At 61.0% G+C, this 20,893-nt stretch overlaps 1 protein-coding gene across 1 annotated transcript in view; it reads right to left on the reverse strand.

Moving 5' to 3' along the window:
- F13A1 (coagulation factor XIII A chain) overlaps positions 1-6,869 on the reverse strand; it is a 58,382-nt gene extending 51,513 nt beyond the window's left edge. Inside the window, exon 1 of the mRNA XM_056108497.1 lies at positions 6,739-6,869. Coding sequence (XP_055964472.1) covers positions 6,739-6,868 — 130 coding nt within the window. The 5' untranslated portion in view covers position 6,869. The remainder of the gene's footprint in view (positions 1-6,738) is intronic.
- Between the last annotated feature and the right edge of the window lie 14,024 nt (positions 6,870-20,893).

Here is a 20,893-nt window from a genome sequence, read left to right on the forward strand (position 1 = left end):
CCTACCCTCCACTCTAACCCTCCCCATAGACGCCTTCAACCCTGCCCTGTCTGACTGGACACTGGACAGCTTCCTCCTGCAGAAAGCGCGTTGCAGGTCTTCAACAATCCCTGAGACGCAGAGGACGGCGGGAAGGGCATGGCCTTGCATGCGGCTGACCCAGGGTCCATCCCGACCTCAGACCCCCGGAGCAGGACCGAGCCCTGAGCACTGCCAGGTGAGGCCCAACAGAGACAGCACAGAGACAGACAGGAGGAGCCACTCCAGAACCACCCGCTCCATCTCTCTGTTCTACCTGAAACCCGCCTCTTCCTCTGATGCTGCCGTTTCCAGCAGGAGCAGGAGATTCTGCGCCTCAGAGGGCGGTTTCTGCTGCTTTAGACTCTCAGACAGCTCGTGGCCGGCGTCTCTGGGGCCCCACATAGAGCCCCGGAGGCTCAGGGGCCCTGGTGGCGACTCTCAGCTGGGGGACGAGAGGTCCCACCCGAGGGTGTTGGGCCTCCAGGGCCGCGCAGGGTTGCCCGGGGGCCAGGGGTGCCTGGGTGGAGCACGGGGTGCCGGGCAGTCCCCTGGCCTGGCCGGCTCATGCTGGGCGGCCGGGAGAGCCAAGCCCTCCTGCGCTGTGTCTCGGGGCTGGGAAGCTCAGTGGCTGAGCACGTGCAGGGCCTGGGCAGGTGCTTGCCCTGGGGGTCGTCTCGCTTCATCCCCACGGAAGGAAACTGCATCTCGGAGCTCAGCTCCCGCCTCCCAGTCTGCCTGTCCGCCCCCTCCCCTCCCCGGGAACCTGCCCGCACTTTTATGTTGTCATCTCAGCCAGGAACATAAATGTTGATTAAGGCGCGGTCTAAGAAATACAAGGTCCGTAAACGAACAGCGGGAGGCCCCAAAGGGAGGCCCAGAGTTACGACAAAGTCGCCCGGGGAGCGAAAAGGAAGTGGGAGGCAAGGGGGAGGGGGGCTCCAGCCCAGACCAGGGGTCGAAGGGTGAGAAAGCCGAGCGGGTGGGGAGGAAGGGGGGGGAGGATTGGGGGATGGAGGAGCATGAAGGTGAGGGGTGGGCCAGACACCCCCGCGGGCCCGAAGGAGTGTGGGGCTGGGCAGAGAAACCCCCCAACGGCCACTGGGCTGGAACTCTAGGAGAAACCTGGACCGGGGCTGGAGGTGGGAGTGAAGGTCCGGGCTTGGGCGGCCACCCACCCGCGCCTAGTCCCTCTTGGCAAGGCCGGGAAAGGGCTGTGTCCACTTCACGGCACTGATTCTCACAGCTCTGGCCTCTGCTTCCGCCCTGCCCCCCGCAGGACTGGGCAACACACTGGCCACAGGCTGATCCTCGGGTCAGCCTGAGGGCCTGGGAAGTCCAGGCCCTAAGGCTCCAGGTTCGGCCAAGCCAAGTTCACGCAGTCACTCAGGCTCTTGCTGGACCGCTGGGCACTTCCCAGGCACTCGGAGACTGGCCTTGGAGGTGCTTGGGGCAGCCTGGCCTGCCTGGTTGTCTCCCACGCCCATTCACTCCTGTCAGCCTGAATCCCCCCTCCTGAAAGGGGTAGGGTGGTGGGTTAGAGGGGGAGGACCGAGACCCCCACACCTGTGGCCTCTCTCGGGGTCTTTCGGGCTCAGGGCAGCGGCCTCTCTGCAGCCGAGGCCTCCCCTGGGTGCCTGTGGGGGAAGGAGCTCGTGTCTCCTGCTGACCCCCCCACATCATGGACCGTCCCTGTAACTAGCCTCACCAGTCCTGACAGGGGGGTTCTGGTCAGCACAATAGCCAGCAGGAGGGCATTTGTCTCACAGCTGACCAGGGTGAGCTACAGCACCCAATATGGCCCCCGAGCACTGAGCCAAGAGTAACCCTGAGCAGGAAGTCCACAAGCCAATCAAGTCCAGGGGAACGAAGGTTCTCCCTGAGACGCGGCAGCACAGCCCCTGGCCATCCCTTCCTGCTGCTGTGCCAGGCCTGAGAGGGCCAAGTCCGGAACTGACCACTCGTCCCTCAGAGACGGCCCCTGGCTCTCAGGCTCAGGGGCAGGAGCCCTGGAAAGTGCTGACCACTCTCCGCTGTGAGCCCAAGCGGCCCCCCAGGCTGGCGGTGTCCGGTACCCCTGCCCAGGTCTCGGCCCCCGGGGGGAGCAAGTGCACGAGGGCTCCGGAACCGCTCTCAGCTGCTCGGTCACCAGGCGCTGTCCTGGCCAGCACTCTCAGAGCAGAGTGTCCCGGGGCTCTGCAGACGACGCCTCAGTGTCACTGTCTGAGCTGCGTCTCCAGCACTCGCACAAAGACCCTTTCAGAGGGGAAACTCGGTGCCCTGGGAGTGCAAACGGGCAGCGCTGGGCAGCCCCCGCCACGCTCTGGACACAGAGGCGAGCGTGTGGGCCAGAGGGGCAGCCTGACAAGAAGGGCGGCAGCTCAGAGGGACCCAGCGCTGGGATGTAGCCTCGGCGGGGGTCTGCGGGCGGGTTGGTGTCCAGGCAGGACAGGCTGTCTCGTCCAACCCAGGATGCAGGGGCAGGGGCAGGGAGGAGGCGGCGCCAGGTCAGCCGTCGCCCGGGGGTCCCCACGCTCCAGCCCCGCCAGCTGGGCCCCTTTCCTGCGCACCTCCTGGTGGGGCACCCCTGCTGGCCCCCATCTTGGCCGCAGATCTCGGCTTCCCCAACAGCCGGCCGGGCCCCATCTGACAAGGGGCTCTTGTTAACGGCCTCCCGCTCTGCAAACAGGAAATGACTTTGGCCTCTAGGCCCCACGAAGAGCCACGCCTGCCCCAGCCCATAAATAAACTCAGGCCTCGGAAGTGGCTGCTGCCTCAGTGACACTTTCGGGAAAGAAGGACCAACTGCCCAGTCCCGCCCGGCCCCTCACTCGGGGAAATGGACTGTGAAGGCCCCCCTGGCCTCCCACCGCCCGCCCCCGCCTAAGGTGGAAAAAGTGGATTATTCTCTCCCCAGGTGATGCAACATCCTTCAGAGGGTGGTGGGGCCTGTCGTGGACGGAAGCTGGGGATGAGAGAGGGTCTAGTTCCTGAGGGGCCGGGCAGCAGTGGGCAGCCACCCCCCAGCAGGGATGGAGCTGGGACGAGGACTCTGGGTTCCCCCTGCCCGAGCATCGCCCACTGGAGCCATGGAAACGCTTCCCTGCCCTCTCGTAGGCACGTGTCCCCAACCCCTCTGTCCGGCCGGGAGAGCGCCGTTGCCCACCCCGTGCCCAGTGCTGGCTCTCCCCTCGTCCCGACTGCCAGGGTCTGTTCAGAGAGTCAGAGCTCCCCTGTGCCTGCTGGCCCCTGCCCTCAGGTCCACCCCCACGTCCACCTCGATTCAGTGCTGGGACCGGCCAGGCCCTTCCTCACCCTGCCCTGCCCACTCATGGCCATGCCAAGCACAACTCAGTCATAGCACACCCTGCCCTATGGCAGTGTCCACTGCAGAGAGGCTAATGGCCACCAGGGACCCTGAGCACTGTCCAGTGCTGACCTCAGTGCGGCCATGCCCAGGATCGGGCAGCTGGTCCTCGAGACCCTTCTCAGTCCTGCGGAAGGGACGACTGACCAGTTGTTGGGTGGCTGACGCCCCCATGAGGGAGCGAGGGCAGGTGGGAAGGACGAGGGGACGGGAGCCCACATCCACTCGGAGTCCCCACCCACTCTGGACGCACCACACTGGACCTGCAGGGAGGGTCATAGGAGCTCACGGACAGGCAGCCCCCGGCCAGCGCCTCCCGCCCAGACATGGGAGTGAGGGGTGCCATGGGAGATGCTGACCTGTCATCCAGGCCCCGGGTCGGGCACGGCACAGAGCCCAGTCTAGGGCACAACCCAGGGCTCCCAGCTCAGTGCTCGGGTCAAACACAGGGTCAGCATGCAGCGCTCATGCCCACCCTCAGCCCACCCCCACCCACAGCCTGGGCCACTGTGGAATGTCAGGGGGACCGAGGGAGTGGCCAGGCGCCCCCGAGGCCTCGTCGTGCCCAGTGTGTTACCTTCTAAATACCACACTCCTATGTGAGGGGACAGCCCGGGCACAGGCCTGTCGGGCAGGAGGGTGAGTCCACATGGGGGACAGGGGACACGCAGGATATACACAGGGCATGCAGGGGCCCACTGGGGACCAGGCACCTGTGCAGACCACGCAGCCGTCAACCCTCGCCTCACCCTTGGCTGTCCCGGGGGGCGGCAGGAATCGGAGCTGACGGACCCCTGAAGAGCAGCCCACCAGGACGGGCAGGGGGGTCTACACGTGGGAGTCTGCTCTGCGCTCTGGGCGTGACAGAGGCAGGACAACCCCAGCCCCCACCCCCTCCTGAGAACCAACAACTGAGGGACTTTCAGAGACTATGTTGCTGTGGGAGGGACATCACTGTGGCACTGTAACACTGTAGCACTGTAACACTGTAACACTATAATATTATAGCACTGTAACATTGTAGCACTGTAATACCGCAACACTGTAGCGCTGTAACACTCTAACACTATAACATTATGGCACTGTAACACTGTGCACTGTAATACTGTAACACTGTATCACTGTAGCACTATAACACTATAGCACGTAACACTATAGCACTGCAACACTGTAGCACTGTAGCACTGTAACACTGTAGCACTGTTCTCCCTTTGTTTATAGATTTGCTCCAGTGGGCACCAGTAACATCTCCATTGTGAGACTTGTTGTTACTGTTTTTGGCATATCAAATATGCCACTAGGAGCCTGCCAGGCTCTGCAGTGAGAACGGGATACTCTCGGTAGCTTGCTGGGCTCTCCGAGAGGGATGGAGGAATCGAATCCAGGTCGGACGCATGCAAGGCAAACGCCCTTCCCGCTGTGCTATCGCTCCAGCTAGTGGGCAGGGACAGGAGGAGAGAAACCTCCTCAGAAGCTGGGGGGCTGGACTGGAGAGCCCGGGGGGATGGCGCTGGCCCTGGATGCTGGCCCTCACACAAAAGACCAGCCCCTCCCCCATCACCCAGGGTCCCCTACGCCCACCAGCAGTGACCCTAGGCGCAGAGCCAGGATTAAGTCAGCATTGACCAATGTGGCCCCAAGTCACCCCCAAAATAAGAAAGGAGGTGAAGGTGCACGCAGGACCTGCCCTCCTGGGCCCTGACGGCCTGGACCTCAGTCTGGGAGTTGGAGCTACAAGTGCCCCTTGCGCCTCCTCTGGCTGCTGAGGGAACTGCAAGCCGGTGGCCATGGGGCCCCTGGGGCCCCAAGGGGGGGGAACCTGGCAACTCTGACATGCTGAGCACCCCCCCACCCGCTCATGGAAGCAGGAAGGGCCCAGACTGGCCCTGGGTCCAGCCCTGCCCACAGGGGGTAAGACGCAGAGGCCAGCTCTGGGGTCCAGGGGGAGAAGGCGGGTCATGGTGATCCGGGCGCACACTGAGTCAGCCTGTGCCGGGCACAGCCCTGGACATTCCAGTCAGCCCGCGCGGCGACCCGCCCGGCCCAGCTCCCGGCAGACAGGGGCTCATTCTCCAAAGTGACCCAGAGCACGGCCTGCCCAGGCCTGCCGCCAAAGTCAACTTAGTCTGGGCTGCGCCGGCACAGCTGCGGGCACACGGCATGGGGGTACACGGCACACTGCACACGGGGACATGGGCACATGGATACGTAGGGACACTGGTACATGGGCACACAGCACACAAGCACAGGGGGACACGGGCACATGGGCTTGCGGGCATGCAGACACAGGGGCACCTGGGCACTTGGGAACATGGGCACGCAGGCACATGGGGACACAGGCATGGGCACGTGGGCATGCAGGCCTTAGCCAATGCCAATCAGAGCATTGGTCCTTGAGTCCTGAGCTCCGCAGGGACCCAGACACACGCTGGGTCCCCCAGGGGCCCCCTGGGCAGCACGTGGGGTCTGGCCTACAGACCAGTCACCTCAGGCACACCCGGGAGTCCCACACTCGGCCAGTGGGGAAACTGAGGCCTGGGGTGTGGCATGAGGTGGGGGCAGTGGTGGCCAGAGCCTGGGGGACCTGTGGATGCGTTTCACTCCCCCGCCCCCACTTCCTGCCCCTGGGCCTGATTCTAGTGCCTTCTGTGGGGGGGGGGGATGAGGAGGGGGGAGGGAGGGGACTGGTCTGGGCTCGTGGGGCACCCACACACTCAGCCTGTCCTTGCGTGGGGAGGCCTGCACTGGCCGGTGGTGTTGGCCCTGCCAGGGCACCATGCCCGTTCTCATGGGGCCCGGCTGGGTCTCGCAAGGCCTGCCCCCAGGGCTCAGGGCCAACCCCTCCAACTCCCCACCCCCCCCATCTCGGTCCCGCACAGGGCTTATCTCTGCTCAGGCCTGGGATGAGCATGGGGGAGGGCACCCCCAGGCGCCATCTGGGCACACCCATGTCCCTGCTCTGTCCACCCCAGACCCAGTGGGGAGGTGGACACCCCACTGAGTGACCACCAAGAGTCCCTCCTGCAGGACGGAGGGGAGGGACACAGCCTCACACCTGGGCAGAGACAGGCAGAATTCGGCCCTGGGAGCTTGGCGCTGGATAGGGTTTTGGGGCCCTTTCATGAGACCAGGGGCCGGTGAGGCCCCCTGTGGGGGCAGACTGGAGGCGCCGGGACTTGGGGATGCCCAGGGACATGCAGGGACACAGAGGGATATCCAGGGACACTTAGGGATGCTCAGGGAAACTCAGGGGCACCCAGGGACACTTGGGGACATCTGGGGACGCCCAGGGCCCCCAGGGTGCTCAAGGACACCCTGGGATGCCCAGGGATGCCCAGAAGCATGGCGCGTACCTTGCGGGTTGAAGCCCCTGGGGACCAGGCCCTGCAGCTCCTTCTCGGGCAGCTCATTCTCGGCCCCATTGGACGTGTTGCGGGGTACAGCTCGCCGGCCTGCAAAGGCGGGTCTGGAGGTCTCCGTCATGTCGGCTCCGAGCTCCTGGGGGAGAGGTGGTTAGGCGTGAGGCTGGCTGAGAGGGGACTCCTGCCTGAGCCATGTGGGGTCTGCAGCAGAGGGGCTGGGGACACCCGTGAGCTCCCTGAGGCCAGGAACAGCCTCTGCTGTCTTGGCCTGTGCCCAGGGCCTGGGGTGGGGGGGGTGGCGAAGGGGCTGGGCTGGGGGTGTCAGTGGGTCGAGCACAGGACTCCCGGGAAGCACTTTGCTCCAGCACCCGAAAGGGCACTCTTGCTGGAGTGTTGAATGTCCCAGGCACATATGGCAGGAACACAGCAAGCACATGGTAGAGACACGGCAGGGACACAGCAGGTACACGGCAGAAACATGGCAGGAACACGGTAGTGACACGGCAAGCACACAGCAAGCAAATGGCAGGGGCATGGCAGGCACATGGCAGGCACATGGCAGAGACACAGCAGAGACATGGCAGGGACACGGCAGGCACATGGCAGGACACGGCAGGGACACGGCAAAGACCCAAGGCGCAGACTGAGCCCACAGCTCCCTCTCGTAGCTCAGCCCGGGTCCCTGGGCCCGAGGTGCTGTCCGGGGTAGGAACGAACGCCCAGGGGCGAGCTGGGGGCTAAGCTGCTGGGAAGTGGAGACCCCCACCTGCCCCTGAGAGCAGGAGAGTCGGTCCTGGGGGGCACCCAGGGTGGGTTGGGGGGCGCCAGTAGGGTCCCCTTGGGAAACGGACCCTCAGCAGCTGGCAGTGCCTGGGGAGACGACCCCCGGCAAGCTGGGGCGGGCGGGCGTGTGCGGCTCTGGGGGGGGGGGGCACAGGGGTCCCACCCAGACCCCCTGCTGCCTGCCTGTCTGTCCCCGGGAGGGAGAGCCCAGGCCCCTCGTCAGGCCCTGCAGAGGGCCCCCGGAGGTGCAGGGTCCCCAGACGGACAGTGACCCTGCCCCCAGAGTGCCCACAGCTCACCTGTGCGTCCTCCTCAGTGCCCGCGGCAGCTCCCTGGAGGGACCAGGACACACCCGCCAGGAGCCGCCTTAAATAGCTCCCTCAGCCCAGCTGCAGGCCGGCCTCCGTCCCTCCACCCCCACTTCCCATCCCCACCCTCTTGGGCTGGGGACCCGCCAGCAGCCAGGGCCAGGGGACCCCACCCAGGCCTCTGCCGCTGCCCCGGGGAGCCTGGGGGTCTGCAGCTTACAGGGTTACAGGGGCCTACAGGGTCACTCATGGGGGTTAAGAGAAGGTTTGCAAGAGGGTCTGTGGGCTACAGGGGTCTGGGGGCTACAGGGGTCTGTGGGCTACAGGGGTCTGGGGGCTACAGGGGTCTGTGGGCTACAGGGGTCTGTGGGGTTATAGGGTTCTGTGGGCTATAGGGGTCTGGGGGCTACAGGGGTCTATGAGGTTACAGGAGTCTGTGGGGTTACAGGGGCTCTTGGGGTCTGTGTGGGTTACAGGAGTTTTCAGGAGAGTTTGAGGGGGTCTTCAGGGGATGGGACCTGGGGTTCTGCAGGGCAGAGCCTGGGGGAGCCCCGGGTTGGGCCCAGCTGTGGGGTGGCAGGGTCCTGGGCCCTGCAGCAGGGAGGCCCATTTCCTGCCCCCGGAGCCTTCCCGGGAGCCGCTGGCCCCTGACCACGACTTCCTGAGTGGTGCCCTGCCCGGGCTGATGAGAAATACCACAAAGAATGCCACAAAAATGTGAAAGAACAGGACACTTGTTTTCTTTCTGGAAACCATTTTATCTGCAAATAATTGGAGAAATGGAGAAGTCCGTTTTCCACAGGAGATGTTTCGTGTTTGCGTTTGAATCTTTGCATCTGAAATGCTTGTTTCCGTGGTGGCTGCTTTGACCTGCTCCCTGCCCACTGTCCCTAGCATCCCGCCCACCCTCCAGCACTCAGGGGAACCAGGAAGGCACCAGGGCTGCCCCCGGCCCTCTCTGTTCCCTGCTTGGGGACCCCCGGGCCAGCTCCAGGCTGCAGGAAACTCACGTTATGTCCACACTCGCACAACCGACTTGGCAACTTGTGAAACCCTCCCCCCAGACCCCCGACCCCCCACAGAGCCCCAGACCCCCAAACCCCCCAGGCCCTGCAGACAATCACAGACTCCCAGACCCCACAGACACCCATAGAACCCCCTACATACCCACAGACCCACACGAACCCCTGCGGACCCCCGGGGACCCATTCCTGCATGCTTGCAGTGGCCACCTGTGTCCAGTCCTGTGCTGTGTGAAAGGGACAGTCCCTTCACCACCCACTGGGGAAGCGCAGCATGCAGTGACCCTGACCTTCCTGAGAGTGACCTTGACCTTCCCTTCTTGAGAGTTACCTCTGACCTATCTGAGAGTGACCTCTAACCTTCCCAAGAGTGACCTCTGACCTTCCTAAGGGTGGCCTCTGACCTTCCTAGCAGTGACCCTGACCTTCCTGGGAGTGACCTCTGACCTTCCCGAGAGTGACCTCTGACCTTCCTGAGGTCCAGGCCTGAGACTGCAGCAGGCCCCTCGGGCCACGGCGGCCCTTGCAGGTGGACTCCTACTCCTGCCCCTCCTACAGAGCTGGTCTTGCCCACCTCTGTGCTTCTCCCAGCTGGGGTCAGAGGTGAGAGGCTGGGAAGCAATCTTGTGACCTTGCGTCTGCAGAGAGCTGCCCAGGGGCCCGGCTGGTCTGGCCTCTGCCCGGGCCTGTGTCCCCACACCCCAGCCCTGCCTTCGGGGCATCTCGCACCCGTCCTCTGCCCCCTGCCCTCCCTCCTCCCCACAGCCCCTTACCAGGCCCGTCCTGCCCCCGTCACCCGTCTCTCCTCTGGGGCTTCAAACGTGAGGCCCCTTCACCCGGAGCCCACGGCTGCCCCGCAGGGGGCGGGTCCCCACGCCTGGCGCTACCCCAGCTGTCCCTGCCCCCCAGCAGCAGCTCAGGCCCCGTGCCACAGGCTGGGTCCTGCCCGGGCCCTCCTGGGGATCTGTGGGGGCGTCTCTGCTCCCTGCCGCGCCTCTCCCGGGGGTCTGGGGGGGAGGGTCTCTGCCTGTGGTCAGCACGTGTCTGTGTGGCCTCAGTGTCCCCCTGCCTCTGCCCTGTGAGCGTCCCCGGCCTCGGGCGCTGGAGGGAAGCAAGCCGATGCCCACACCCGCTGCTGCTCCCGGCTGCACCAAGGTCCGACTCCTGGCCAGGCCTCTCCGCTGGGCAGGCCTGCTTCCGGGGGCCCCAGGGAAACGCAGGAAGCGGCAGCCACAGCCAGGGACCCATGGGGGCCCCTTCATACAGCCAGAGGGCCCACAGCAGGGCGGGGCTGGGGACACGCACGTCAGCTGAGAGCACAGAGCACACTGGGCAGCCAAGTCCACCCACCCTGCCCAGCCCAGCCCAGGCCCAGCCGGGCCAGAACAGAACAGCCCAGCCCAGAGCGCAGCCTAGAGCCCAGCCCCGAACAGCCCAGAGCAGCTCAGAACCCAGCCCAGCCCAGCCCAGAGCCCAGCCCAGAGCCCAGCCCAGAACAGCTCAGCCCGGACAACCCAGCCCAGAGCAGCCCAGCCCAGCTATGAGTTGGAGTTGTGCATGTGTGGTGCTGTATGTGTGTGTGTGTGTGCGTGCGCGCATGTGTGTGAGTTGTGTGTGTGTGGTGCTGCATGTGTGTGCATGTGCATGCGTGTGAGACGGTGTGGATGTGTGCTGCTGTGTGTGCGTGCGTGTGCATGCGTGTGAGTTGTATGTGTGTGCTGCTCTATGGGTATGCGTGTGCATGCGTGTGGGACGGTGCGGGAGTGTGGTATGCTGGTGTCTCTGGCCCTCACTGTCCTCTCTGAACGTGTCTGGCCCTGATGCTGGCTGCTGGGCTGACACCAGGCCGCAGGGCTCTTGCACAGGCTATAGTTTGCAGGAGGGTCTGCAGGCCTTGAGGGTGGGGGCTTGGCCTAAGGACTGCAGGCGGGTGGGGGCTTTGGCCTAGCCTGCTGCTGAAGGCCCACAGCCAGCCCCCGGGACCACCCAGCCCCCTGGGCCATTGCTAGGCTGTTGGAGACCGGGCGTCTGATGGTGAGGGGGCAGCCACGCTGTGCACAGGACACCGGGTCGTGCCTGGGCCAAGTGTCCCCCAGGGAAAGGCCGCTGTGCCCGGGAGTGTGGACACACAGGGCAGAGACTCCTCCCAGAGTGGTGGTCGGGCCGACTGCTCTCGGGTCTGAGGGAACGTGGGAGGTGCGCACACAGGCGGCGGCTGAGGGAATCCAGAGCCTGGAAACCTGTTTGCAAGGAGCATTTGAAGAGCTTGAAAGGACGGAGAAACTCCCCGTCACGCGGCATTCATCAGCGATGCATATGGTTGTCCTCTACCAAACTAGGAAAGGTTAAGAACAGCAATCAATCACCACAAATTGACTTTTATTGATTTATTTTATGATAATTCCATTTGCCATTCCTTTAAGTTTTGTAGGAACGAGTAATAAGAAATAGATTAGTAACTGCCTGACGAGGGGCCTAGGGTGGGTGGGTAGGAGGGAACCGGGAGCATTGGCGAAGGGAAGGAGGCAACAGTGTAAGCTGAGACGATTCTATCTGAACAGCTTTGTACGCCGTGGTGTCCAAGGGAGGAAGGGAGGAAGGGAGGAAGGGAGGAAAGGAGGAGCAGGGACAGAAGGAAGGAAGGGAGAGAGGGAGGGAGGGAGGGAGGAAGGGAGGAGGTAGAAAAGGAGGAGGAGAAAGGGAGGGAGGGAGAAGAAAGGAAGAAGGAAGGAAGGAGGGAGGGAGGGAGGGGGGAAGGAAGGAGGGAGAGAAAGAGGGAGGAGAGAGGGAGGGAGGGAGAAGGAAGGGAGAGGGAGGGAGGGAGGAGAGAAGGAGGAAGGGAGAAGGAAGGAAGGAAGGAAGGAAGGAAGGAAGGAAGGAAGGAAGGAAGGAAGGGAGGAAGGAAGGGAGGGAGGGAGGGAGGGAGGGAGGGAGGGAGGAAAGAAGGAGGGAGAAAAGGAGGGAGGGAGGAAACAGGGATGGAGGGAGGGAGGAAGGAAGGAAAAAAGGAAGGAAGGGAAGGAGGGAAGGAGGGAAGGAGGAGGGAGGGAGGAAGGGAGGGAGAGAGGAAGGAGGAAGGAAGGAAGGAAAGAAGGAAGGAAGGAAGGAAGGAAGGAAGGAAGGAAGGAAGGAAAAATGGAAGGAAGGGAGGGAGGAGGAAGGAGGAAGGAAGGAAGGAAAAATGGAAGGAAGGGAGGGAGGAGGAAGGAGGAAGGAAGGAAGGAAAGAGGAAAGGAGGGAGGAAGGAGAGAGGAGGAAGGAAGGAGAGAGGGAGGAGGGAGGAGGGAGGAGGGAGGCCGTTGTGTAAGGGCTCGTGTGGACTCTAGGAATCTTCCCGGCTGCCCACGAGGACGCTGAGCAGGTCTGTGGCTAACTGGGCCACGGTCCTTCCGGGGACGTCTCCACTGCTCCCTCTGCGTCTGAGATATTAGCTGTGCCATCTGGGCCCACGTCAGCCGCCAGAATAGCCCCCACCACGCGCTTTCGGCTGAAACAAAAATAGTTGCACATATACAATTCCTCTCCGATCAATCCAGGGGGCCCTGCTGGAGTATCGGGGTCTGGGGGCCACCCCCCGACTTCCCTGCAGGTCCTAGAGCTTCCCAGCGGTTGCGATGTTGCTCAGTCCTTGCCCTGAGCCTTCAAGTCCCATCTTGATCACAAACCCCCAAGGTGGCTGGGGAGGCGGGTGAGAAGGCTGGCTCTTCTGTGGACGCAGGCTTGCTCCTGGCGTCTACGCTAAGTTTCCCGAGATGACCTGAGCTGGGAGGACCCCCGGCCAGGTATCCACGGTGCCCTGGGCCCCACCTAGGAGGTGGCGACTTGACCTGCACTCAAATGTCTCTCCCGCCCCGGTTCTTTCCTGGTCATCTTGTGTGGCCTCCCCCTCCCTGTCCTTCACTCCTCCTGCATCAGTGTCCAGCCTCCACTGCCTGTGTCCAAGGTGCCCGCTTCTCACTGCCCTCCCGCAGGCAACCAGGGTGGTCCCCAGGACCCGTTGCCGGGGAGACGGGGCCAGTCTCAGGCTGTGGGGAGGATGCAGGGAGAGGAGGAGGGCGAGGTCCGAGCCCCGTGACCCCTGGCAGCCCGAGCCCTGTGATCCCCAGGCAGCCAGGGCTCCGGCCCCCGTGCCCTGTGCCCTTGTGCCGGGCAGACACGGCAGCAGCTCTCCAGCCCCTGCTCCTGGGAATACGGCCGTGTCCTCTGTGCCTTCCAGCTGTGAGGACTCGGGGATGGGCTGACCCGTCTCGGGAGCAGATGGCGAGCGGTGGCCCGTGCAAGAGGCAGCACTTGTTTCTGTCTCTGCGTTTGTGTTCAGGTCATGCCACTGTACTGAGGGCTCACCCCTGGCTCAGGGGTTCCTGGGGGACTCTGGGGGCCGTGTGCAGCACTGGGAGGGTTCACTGGGGTCGGCAACGTGCAAGGCAAGTGCCTCCTCCCTGATCTCGACCTTTAAAGGAAAGGAAAGAAACCGAGGCCCCAGCAGCCCTGTGTCCAGCCAAGGTCAGTTTGGGGGGGGACGCACGGGAGGGGAGGCAGCCACCCCGCCCAATCAGGGCCTGCGAGCCCCTCCACGAGGCCCCGTCACTCTGCTTTGAAGGGCTGATGCCACCTTGGGGCATCAGGGAGCCCCTCTTCTTCCTCGTGGCTGACTTCATGGCAGCCCAGCGCAGCGAGCCGAGGCGAGACTGACCAGTGAGAGACGGACACCTTCAACCCTCCCTCCCCAGCACCTCCACCCCCTTCTTCCTTAGCACCTCCACCACCTTCACCACCGCTTCCCCTTCACCACCTTCTCTCCTACATTCCCTGCCCCCCGCTCACGTGGCCTCCCCTTGCTGGGAAGGAGCGAGAGTGACCATCACCTGGGCTGGTCACACTGCATGTTGAGCAGTGGGGCTGGGCCTGACCCCAGCGGATGGCTGACCCTTGTCCTTCTGAGCCCTCTTCACCCAGAGACTGGAGCCAACAGCCAGAGTGGCTCAGCCCCTCGAAGGGCCCCTGCCACCGCCAGGACGGGCGCTTCACAGACACTGCTCCCCCCCCCGCCATGCCTACCTGTGGGCCAGGGAGACCCAGGGCCCCTCACGGTCTGTCCCCCCGCTAGCCACTCCCCGCCGCCCCACGTCTCTCTGGTGCCTCCACACCCTGCCAGTGGCCTGTGGTCCCTGGTCAGTGAGACGCCGGGCCTCCAGCCAGGTGACCCAACGTTACATTAAGGACTTGACCTTAGAGATTTTTACCTGAAAGATTCAGTTGCTTCTTCAAATAGAATCCCAGCGAGCCCGCCCCCACCCAGTTCTCCTCCCCACACTTGTCTCGGGGATGAGGACACACACACACACACACACACACACACACACACACACACACACACACACGCATGCACCACTAAATGCGTGTGGCTGTTTTTAGAGCGATTAAATAGAAACCCATCGATATGCGAAGTGGAAGGCTGGGACCAGGCTGTCCTGGGAGTTACTCCAAACCCTGGAATAATGCATGAAGCAAACCCAAGAAACTTCTTTCTAACAAATCTGAAAACCAGAGCAACAAGCCCAGCAAAGCCACCGACAATCTGGCTCAGTTCCACAATGGTCTCCTAGTGGCCCCAGCATGTGCCCTCGGTGGGTGCCCCTGGGCCTCTCCACGTCCCCTTCATCATCTCCCCTTCCCGGGGTTTCCCCACTCGGGCACCCAGCCCCACCATCATTGCCAGTAACCCCCACCAGTCCTTGGGGCCGTGCTGCCCGGGCCCAGGAGAGACAGTGGCCACTGGAGGCAGGAGAGGCCCAGGCCCTCTGACATGGCAGGACCAGGCTCTCTGGCACCTAAGCCGTGGGCTCCCTGGGGCAGTCTGGTGCTGTTTGCACTGCAGCTCCCGTGGGGAGAGGGGGAGGGCGGGGTCACAGGGCTGCTCTACTGCGGGGAAGAGTGACAGCCACCAGGTGAGCTGGACAGCATGTCCGGACCAGCCATGGCCAAGACCAGCCAAGGTCGAGACCACCAACCACCTTCAGAGATTAGACACCGTCGGGACCAGCCACGGCTGCTCTCTGACCTGGCTGGTCCTGACCGTGGCTGGTCGTGCCCATGGCTGATTTCTGACCGTGGCTGATTTCTGACCGTGGCCACTCTCTGATCATGGCTGGTCATGCCCGTGGCTGATTTCTGACCGTGGCCGCTCTCTGATCATGGCTGGTCCCAACCACCACTCAGGTACCAAGCGTGAGCTAGCACAGCACTCCTCAGTCTTCGTCCCCTCATTTAATCCTCCCGATACCCCAAGATCACTCCGAGAGCCCCCAGCCCCCTGCAGCTCCGCAGACCAACGGCAGCTCTCTCCCACCCAGCAGTGCTGTTCAGGAGCAAGGAAGGCAGAGCCCACAGCACCGTGGTTAGAGCCACAGCACCTGTGAGACGTGAATCCAGGCAATTTTTGTTTACAAATCTTTGTGCTCATTTGGAAATTCCTGAAACTTATGAGAAGCTCCTGCCATAGGCACCCAGGGTCAAATATCGATGGGCTTGTAAATTAAATCCTGAGCAGTTGAAACCATATGCTTCCTTCGCTGTGAATATTAAATATCGAGTGTCTCCCTGGGTCAACCAAATGGCCCGCAATGGTCACCCCTGGATTTTCCTGACACGGTTCCAGAACAGAAGGCCCGAGGAACATCTGGTACCCCTGATGATGGATCCTTCCAGAAAAAAAAATATGCTGAGTGTACGCCAGGAAGCCAGGCTGAGACCCGGCTTCCAGGAGCCATGCTCCAACCTCAGGTACGACCCGTGGAAGTCCCCTCACAGACGCGTTTCTCACGGTCCATCCCCAGGGGCTGGAGTCATGGGTTTGGCATCCGCAGAGAATTTTCCTGTCCCTGATGCGGGAGAGCGCAGAGTCCCACGGGAAGGCACGTGTCCACTCTGCCCCTGCCCTGCACTTCCCAGCTGGCCTGGTCTTGGTCTGTGCTCAGCTGGCCGCTCTGCTGAGTCCTGCAAGGCTGGACGTGTGTTGGCCCCTCAGGCACTCTGGGCTGGCACTGAGGCGCTTCTCCCCTGAGACCTGGGCACGAGGCGGAGTCGGCCGCTGACCCAAGCACAGTCCGCAGGGGAGCGCAGGCCAGCCACCTCTTGGAGCCCTCACCGAGACGTCCAGGGGGCCGCAGAAAGGCACTCAGCTGACCGAGACCCTGCTGACCTCCCCTCCTGGGATGCAGCCAGTCACCAGCTTTGTCCCCCAACCATGGTGACCCCTGACCCAAACACCTTGTCTCAGCTGCTCCCTGGGCTGACCACACCCACCTTCCAAGCACTGGAGAGAGGACGCCCAAAGCCAAGACCAGCGATGGCTTCTGGCTCTGACACTGGGCATACCGGGTTGGACCTACGTGGTGCTGGTGGCCATACCCAGGTGACAGCTGTCCAAGGGGCCCCACCTGCTGGTGGCCAGCAGTCAAGTCACTGCTGATGCCCCGATGGCAAGTGGAAGGGCTGGGGTAAGGCTCAGCCCACAGTGCTCGCTGCCCCGAGCACAGAGCCCATCCATGCAGCTCTACCTGACCTGACCGACAGTTTCCCAACGTTACTCAAAGCTGAGGCTCACGACCTCGGGAACAGGAAAGATTTTTTGTTTTTGCTCATGTCTGTGAAAGTGGAATCAAACCCTCCGTAACCCACTGGCAGGAAGCGCGTGTGTGCTGGCCTCCGTGAAGCGCTTAGAGTCACAAGAGGTGGATTCAACTAGTGCCGCTCAGAAGGGCGCCGGTTCCTCACTCTGATGCACAGACATCGTCAGGGAGTGCCGAGAACAGGCGCCTGTGCATGTCAACCCCGAGTGTTCCAGGCTTCATCAGTGCATTGCCCCCTCTCCCCCCAGAGAAGCTTACAGTGCTCTCGCGAGCACCCCAATCCCGAGTTTATCTTTGACCTTCCCTTTGTGCTTTACCTCTGATTGTCACAGTTCCCCAAGTCAGTCTTGGTTACTTGCAAGCCAACACTTTCTGGTAATCTGGGCTGTGTATCTGTAGTGAATCACTTGCTTTTCTATTTCCCTTGGAGACTTTTCACGGTTTACTATAGAACAATGTTCTTTGCTTAAACACAAAAAGACCGTTGATGCTGTGCTCCTACTATTCGGGAGTTGATTGACTCTGAAATACATCTACTTCTGGGCGTTGTTCATAATTGCTAGACTCAGACTTCAGTTCTGTATTTCCTAACACCCCAGAAGGAAGGTCCCACCGTGGGACTGGGGTGGACCCTGGGGGGTGGGGGGCGGAGGTACCCCAGCATCAAAATGGGACCATCTAGAAAGCATACATGCATGGTCTTGATGCAAGCTGCTATGATTTAAGAGACAGAACCCCATGGGGAAGGACAAGCCTAACTGGCCTGGGCTTAGTCTGGGATTTACGGTAGAAGACTTGCTTGCTTCCTCTCAGAGCGCAGAGAACTGTTCTGGGACCTTTTTCTCTTACTGTGTCTATCCAAACGACTGCAAGTGTTCATAAGAAGCAAACTTAATTGTTTAACACGTGCGACTAAAGGGAAAGAGAGAAGCAATGTGGATGTCCCTGGGAGACGAGTGTCCGCTTGAGTAAATCCCCCAGGAGAGCTGCCTCTGCCGCACCCTTTCCCTCTGTAAATGATCCGTCTCGGCTCCAGCAGGTCTGGACCTCGACCCCCTCAGATGTCCTGTAGGTGTGCCGACAGCTCTGCACTAACCGGGCCGTTTTCACCCTCTATCTGTGGCTCCCCGTCTCCTTGTTCCTCTCCTGGAGGAGCCGGGAGGCGGTTCTGGGTCACCAGACATGCGTCCCCCGCCCCACACTGCTTGAACTCACACAGCTGACCCACATTGCAGTCAGCACTGTGTGAGCGCACGGCTCCCTTCCAGCCTCGTCTGAACACATGTTTAATCGCTTTCTCTTTTTTTGGTAAAAAAGCAAGTCTCTTTGCTTTACGTTCTCGTGACATCAAAGAAGCTCAACGATTTTCAATGTGTTTAATTAAACCGATTATATTTCTTCTGTGAATTAGAGAGTCGTATTCTTTGTCTTGGTTGCATGCATCTTATTTATTAGCATAACGTTTATAGTTCTTGATTCCTTAACTGTTGCTGTGTTGCAGATGTTCTCATCTAATTATAATTTGTCAGTTGGTGTCTTTTAAAATGAAGGATATGTTCATTTTTATGAGAGCTGATCTGGTTTGATTTAAAAGATCTTCCACCTCAGCTACAAAAATTTGTCTAACACAATGTCATTTTATTTTTAACGGGACTTTGACACTGAAATTTACTTTTGGAAAAAATGTTTTTTTTTCCCCTTGGGACCAGCGAGATCATACAGCAGGGAGGGCACTTGCCTTGCACACAGCTGACCCGGGATCTATCCCTATAGTCCCATCGACTGCCCTGAGTTCACCAGGGGTCACCTCTGAGCCTCACCGGGTGCGGCCTCAAAACAAAACCCAAAAAATGTTTCCCATCACATGTATAACTAAGTGTGCTGGTGTGATCTGTTCACCGTTTCTTCCTTGTCTTCTGACTTGAATCTCAGCGTTTCTTGCCTCTGGTGAGTCCCTGCAGCCCTGGGCACCCCTCCCCCTGCGAAGTTGCAGGCTGTGGGGTGGGTCGGCTCATGAAAAGATCAGAGCTACTTTGGCCATGTAATTTTCGAACTGATTTTTGTATCAGCTCACCATTTTATGAACTGTGCTGGCACCAATCTACTTGGAGGAGTTGTTTATGAATTAAGGGAACAATACTTGTCTTTAAAAGGTTGAGTCTTCCTGAAGCAAACACGATCGAGCCTTCCATCTGTTCAGATTTTCTTTTTATACACTTCATAGCATGCGTGATTTTTCTGGGCAAGATTTCTTATTCGGTTCATTTCTCAATATTTCAGTTTTTATTCTTAGCATAAATTAATATCTTTCTCGACATGGTCAATTTGCGATGGGTTACAGAAAATGTGCTGATTTGGGGTATTGTTCTTCCAAATGAGTTCATTCGGTTGATGGTTCAAATATTTTTTCCACGGACTTTCCTATACTTTTATGCCCTTTCTGTTACACTTGCTTACTCTCTGCCCCCCCCATCAAAGTTCTATTTCCTTTCCCAATATTGGAAACTCCTACTTTTTCCTGTCTGTTGCCAGACCCTCTGGAATTCTTACTGTTCTCAGCTGTGATGGTGGAAACCTTTTCTCACTAGAATCGATTCAAATGGAGAAAAATAAGCATCGTTGTTTTAAATCATTATAGTTCTATATGTGTCATCTGAAAGTCTGTGTCCCAACTCTTCCTCGAACCAGGGCCGTGTGAGAGTATTGACCTGGCCAACTCCCGGCCACGCTCAGCAGCCGGCAGGCCTGAGAAATCTGTGGCATCCGTGGGAAATGGCTTCGCCGTGGAAGGAGGCAAAGCCCGTGGCCCCTGGCACCGTCCAGTCTTTCCAGGGATACTGACCAAGAGCCTGTTGATCCTCCCAGACCTGCCCTGGATAAGCCCAGTCAAGGGAGACGAATCCATCGGACACCTGCGTCCACCAGCTCTGCCCCTGTGGTCACTGGCTGTCCGGACGCGTGTCCTGAATGGCCCCGGGAGCCTTTGGCATCTCACTTCGGGAGCAGCAGCTCAAACTTGTGTCCGTGACCCACAGTTGGGGAGGCCACGAGCCCAGGTGTGTGCCAACGTGGCTCAGCCACACAGGGTTGGCCCCACACCAGCGCCCGGCGGCCTTCCCTCCGCCTGTGGTCCTGACCAACCCAGCAGCCACAACGCCACGACCCTGCAAAGCGGAGGCTGCCCACGCCCTGTCCGGGAATCTCAGCGGGAGGCTCTTCATCCAGCAAGCTGAGGCCGGGCCCCTGCTGCTGACCCGCAGGGACGGTCACTCTGCCGAGGGACACTCAGGGACGGCCACCTCTGCCGAGGGACACGCAGGGACAGTCACCTCTGCTGAGGGACACTCGGGGACGGCCACCTCTGCTGAGAGACATGCAGGGACGGCCACCTCTGCTGAAAGACATGCAGGGACAGTCACCTCTGCCAAGGGACACTCGGGGACGGCCACCTCTGCTGAGAGACATGCAGGGACGGCCACCTCTGCTGAGAGACACGCAGGGACAGTCACCTCTGCCGAGGGTCACTGAGACCATAACGCAGCCCAGCCCAGCCCCCGGCGGCTGCCTCGGGGACACGGCACAGCCATGGCAGGAGGCTGAGGAGCAGCACAGCCCGGAGACGGGAGGAAGGAGCCGCCGTGGGCCCAGGGGAGGGAAGTGTACCGGAACCCTGGCCGGGCGCGTGGCGGGGCCCGTCTGCCGGGTCTGAGCTGTCAAGGCGCCATCTGCTGCGGGAACAGGCGCCCAGGGCCACTGCCCAGGGGACTCCCCACCTGTCAGCTCCCACCCACGCTGACAGCCTTGGGCGGTGGGGACAGCTCGGGACAGGGCACGGCCCCTTCCCTCTGGGACCTCCTGGCCGCGTGACCTGTCCAGGGGCCACGGGGTCCCATCCCACGGGGCCCGGCTGCTGGGCCTGGTGCCAGCCTCCACACAGGCACCATCTCCCTCCCTCCACAGCAGGGCCAGCGCAGCTGAGAGAAGACCAGAGTGAGTGCAAGGGTCCTCACAGACACACAGCACCCAGAGCACATGCACACGGCACGCTCTCACAGGCGTGTGCACACGCAGCACCCAGCCATCATACATGTGCACATGTGCACATACACCAGACATAGCATGCTCACACGCTCATCCACACACCGCACACGTGCACACACCTCACACATGCACACACTTACACACATCTCACACATGCACACACATCTCACACACTAGCACACACATCTCACACATGTACACTTGTCTCAGACACCCATACACGTAGCACATATCACATTCACACACTCTACACAGCTCACTCACACATACACACCTCACACAAGTGTACCTGCACACACATGTGTATCAGTATACACAACTCACAATGCAATGTATACATGCCAATCGCACACATGCACAC

Source organism: Sorex fumeus, unplaced genomic scaffold (assembly GCF_029834395.1).
Source record: "Sorex fumeus unplaced genomic scaffold, SorFum_2.1 ptg000218l, whole genome shotgun sequence".
Lineage (NCBI taxonomy): Eukaryota > Metazoa > Chordata > Mammalia > Eulipotyphla > Soricidae > Sorex > Sorex fumeus.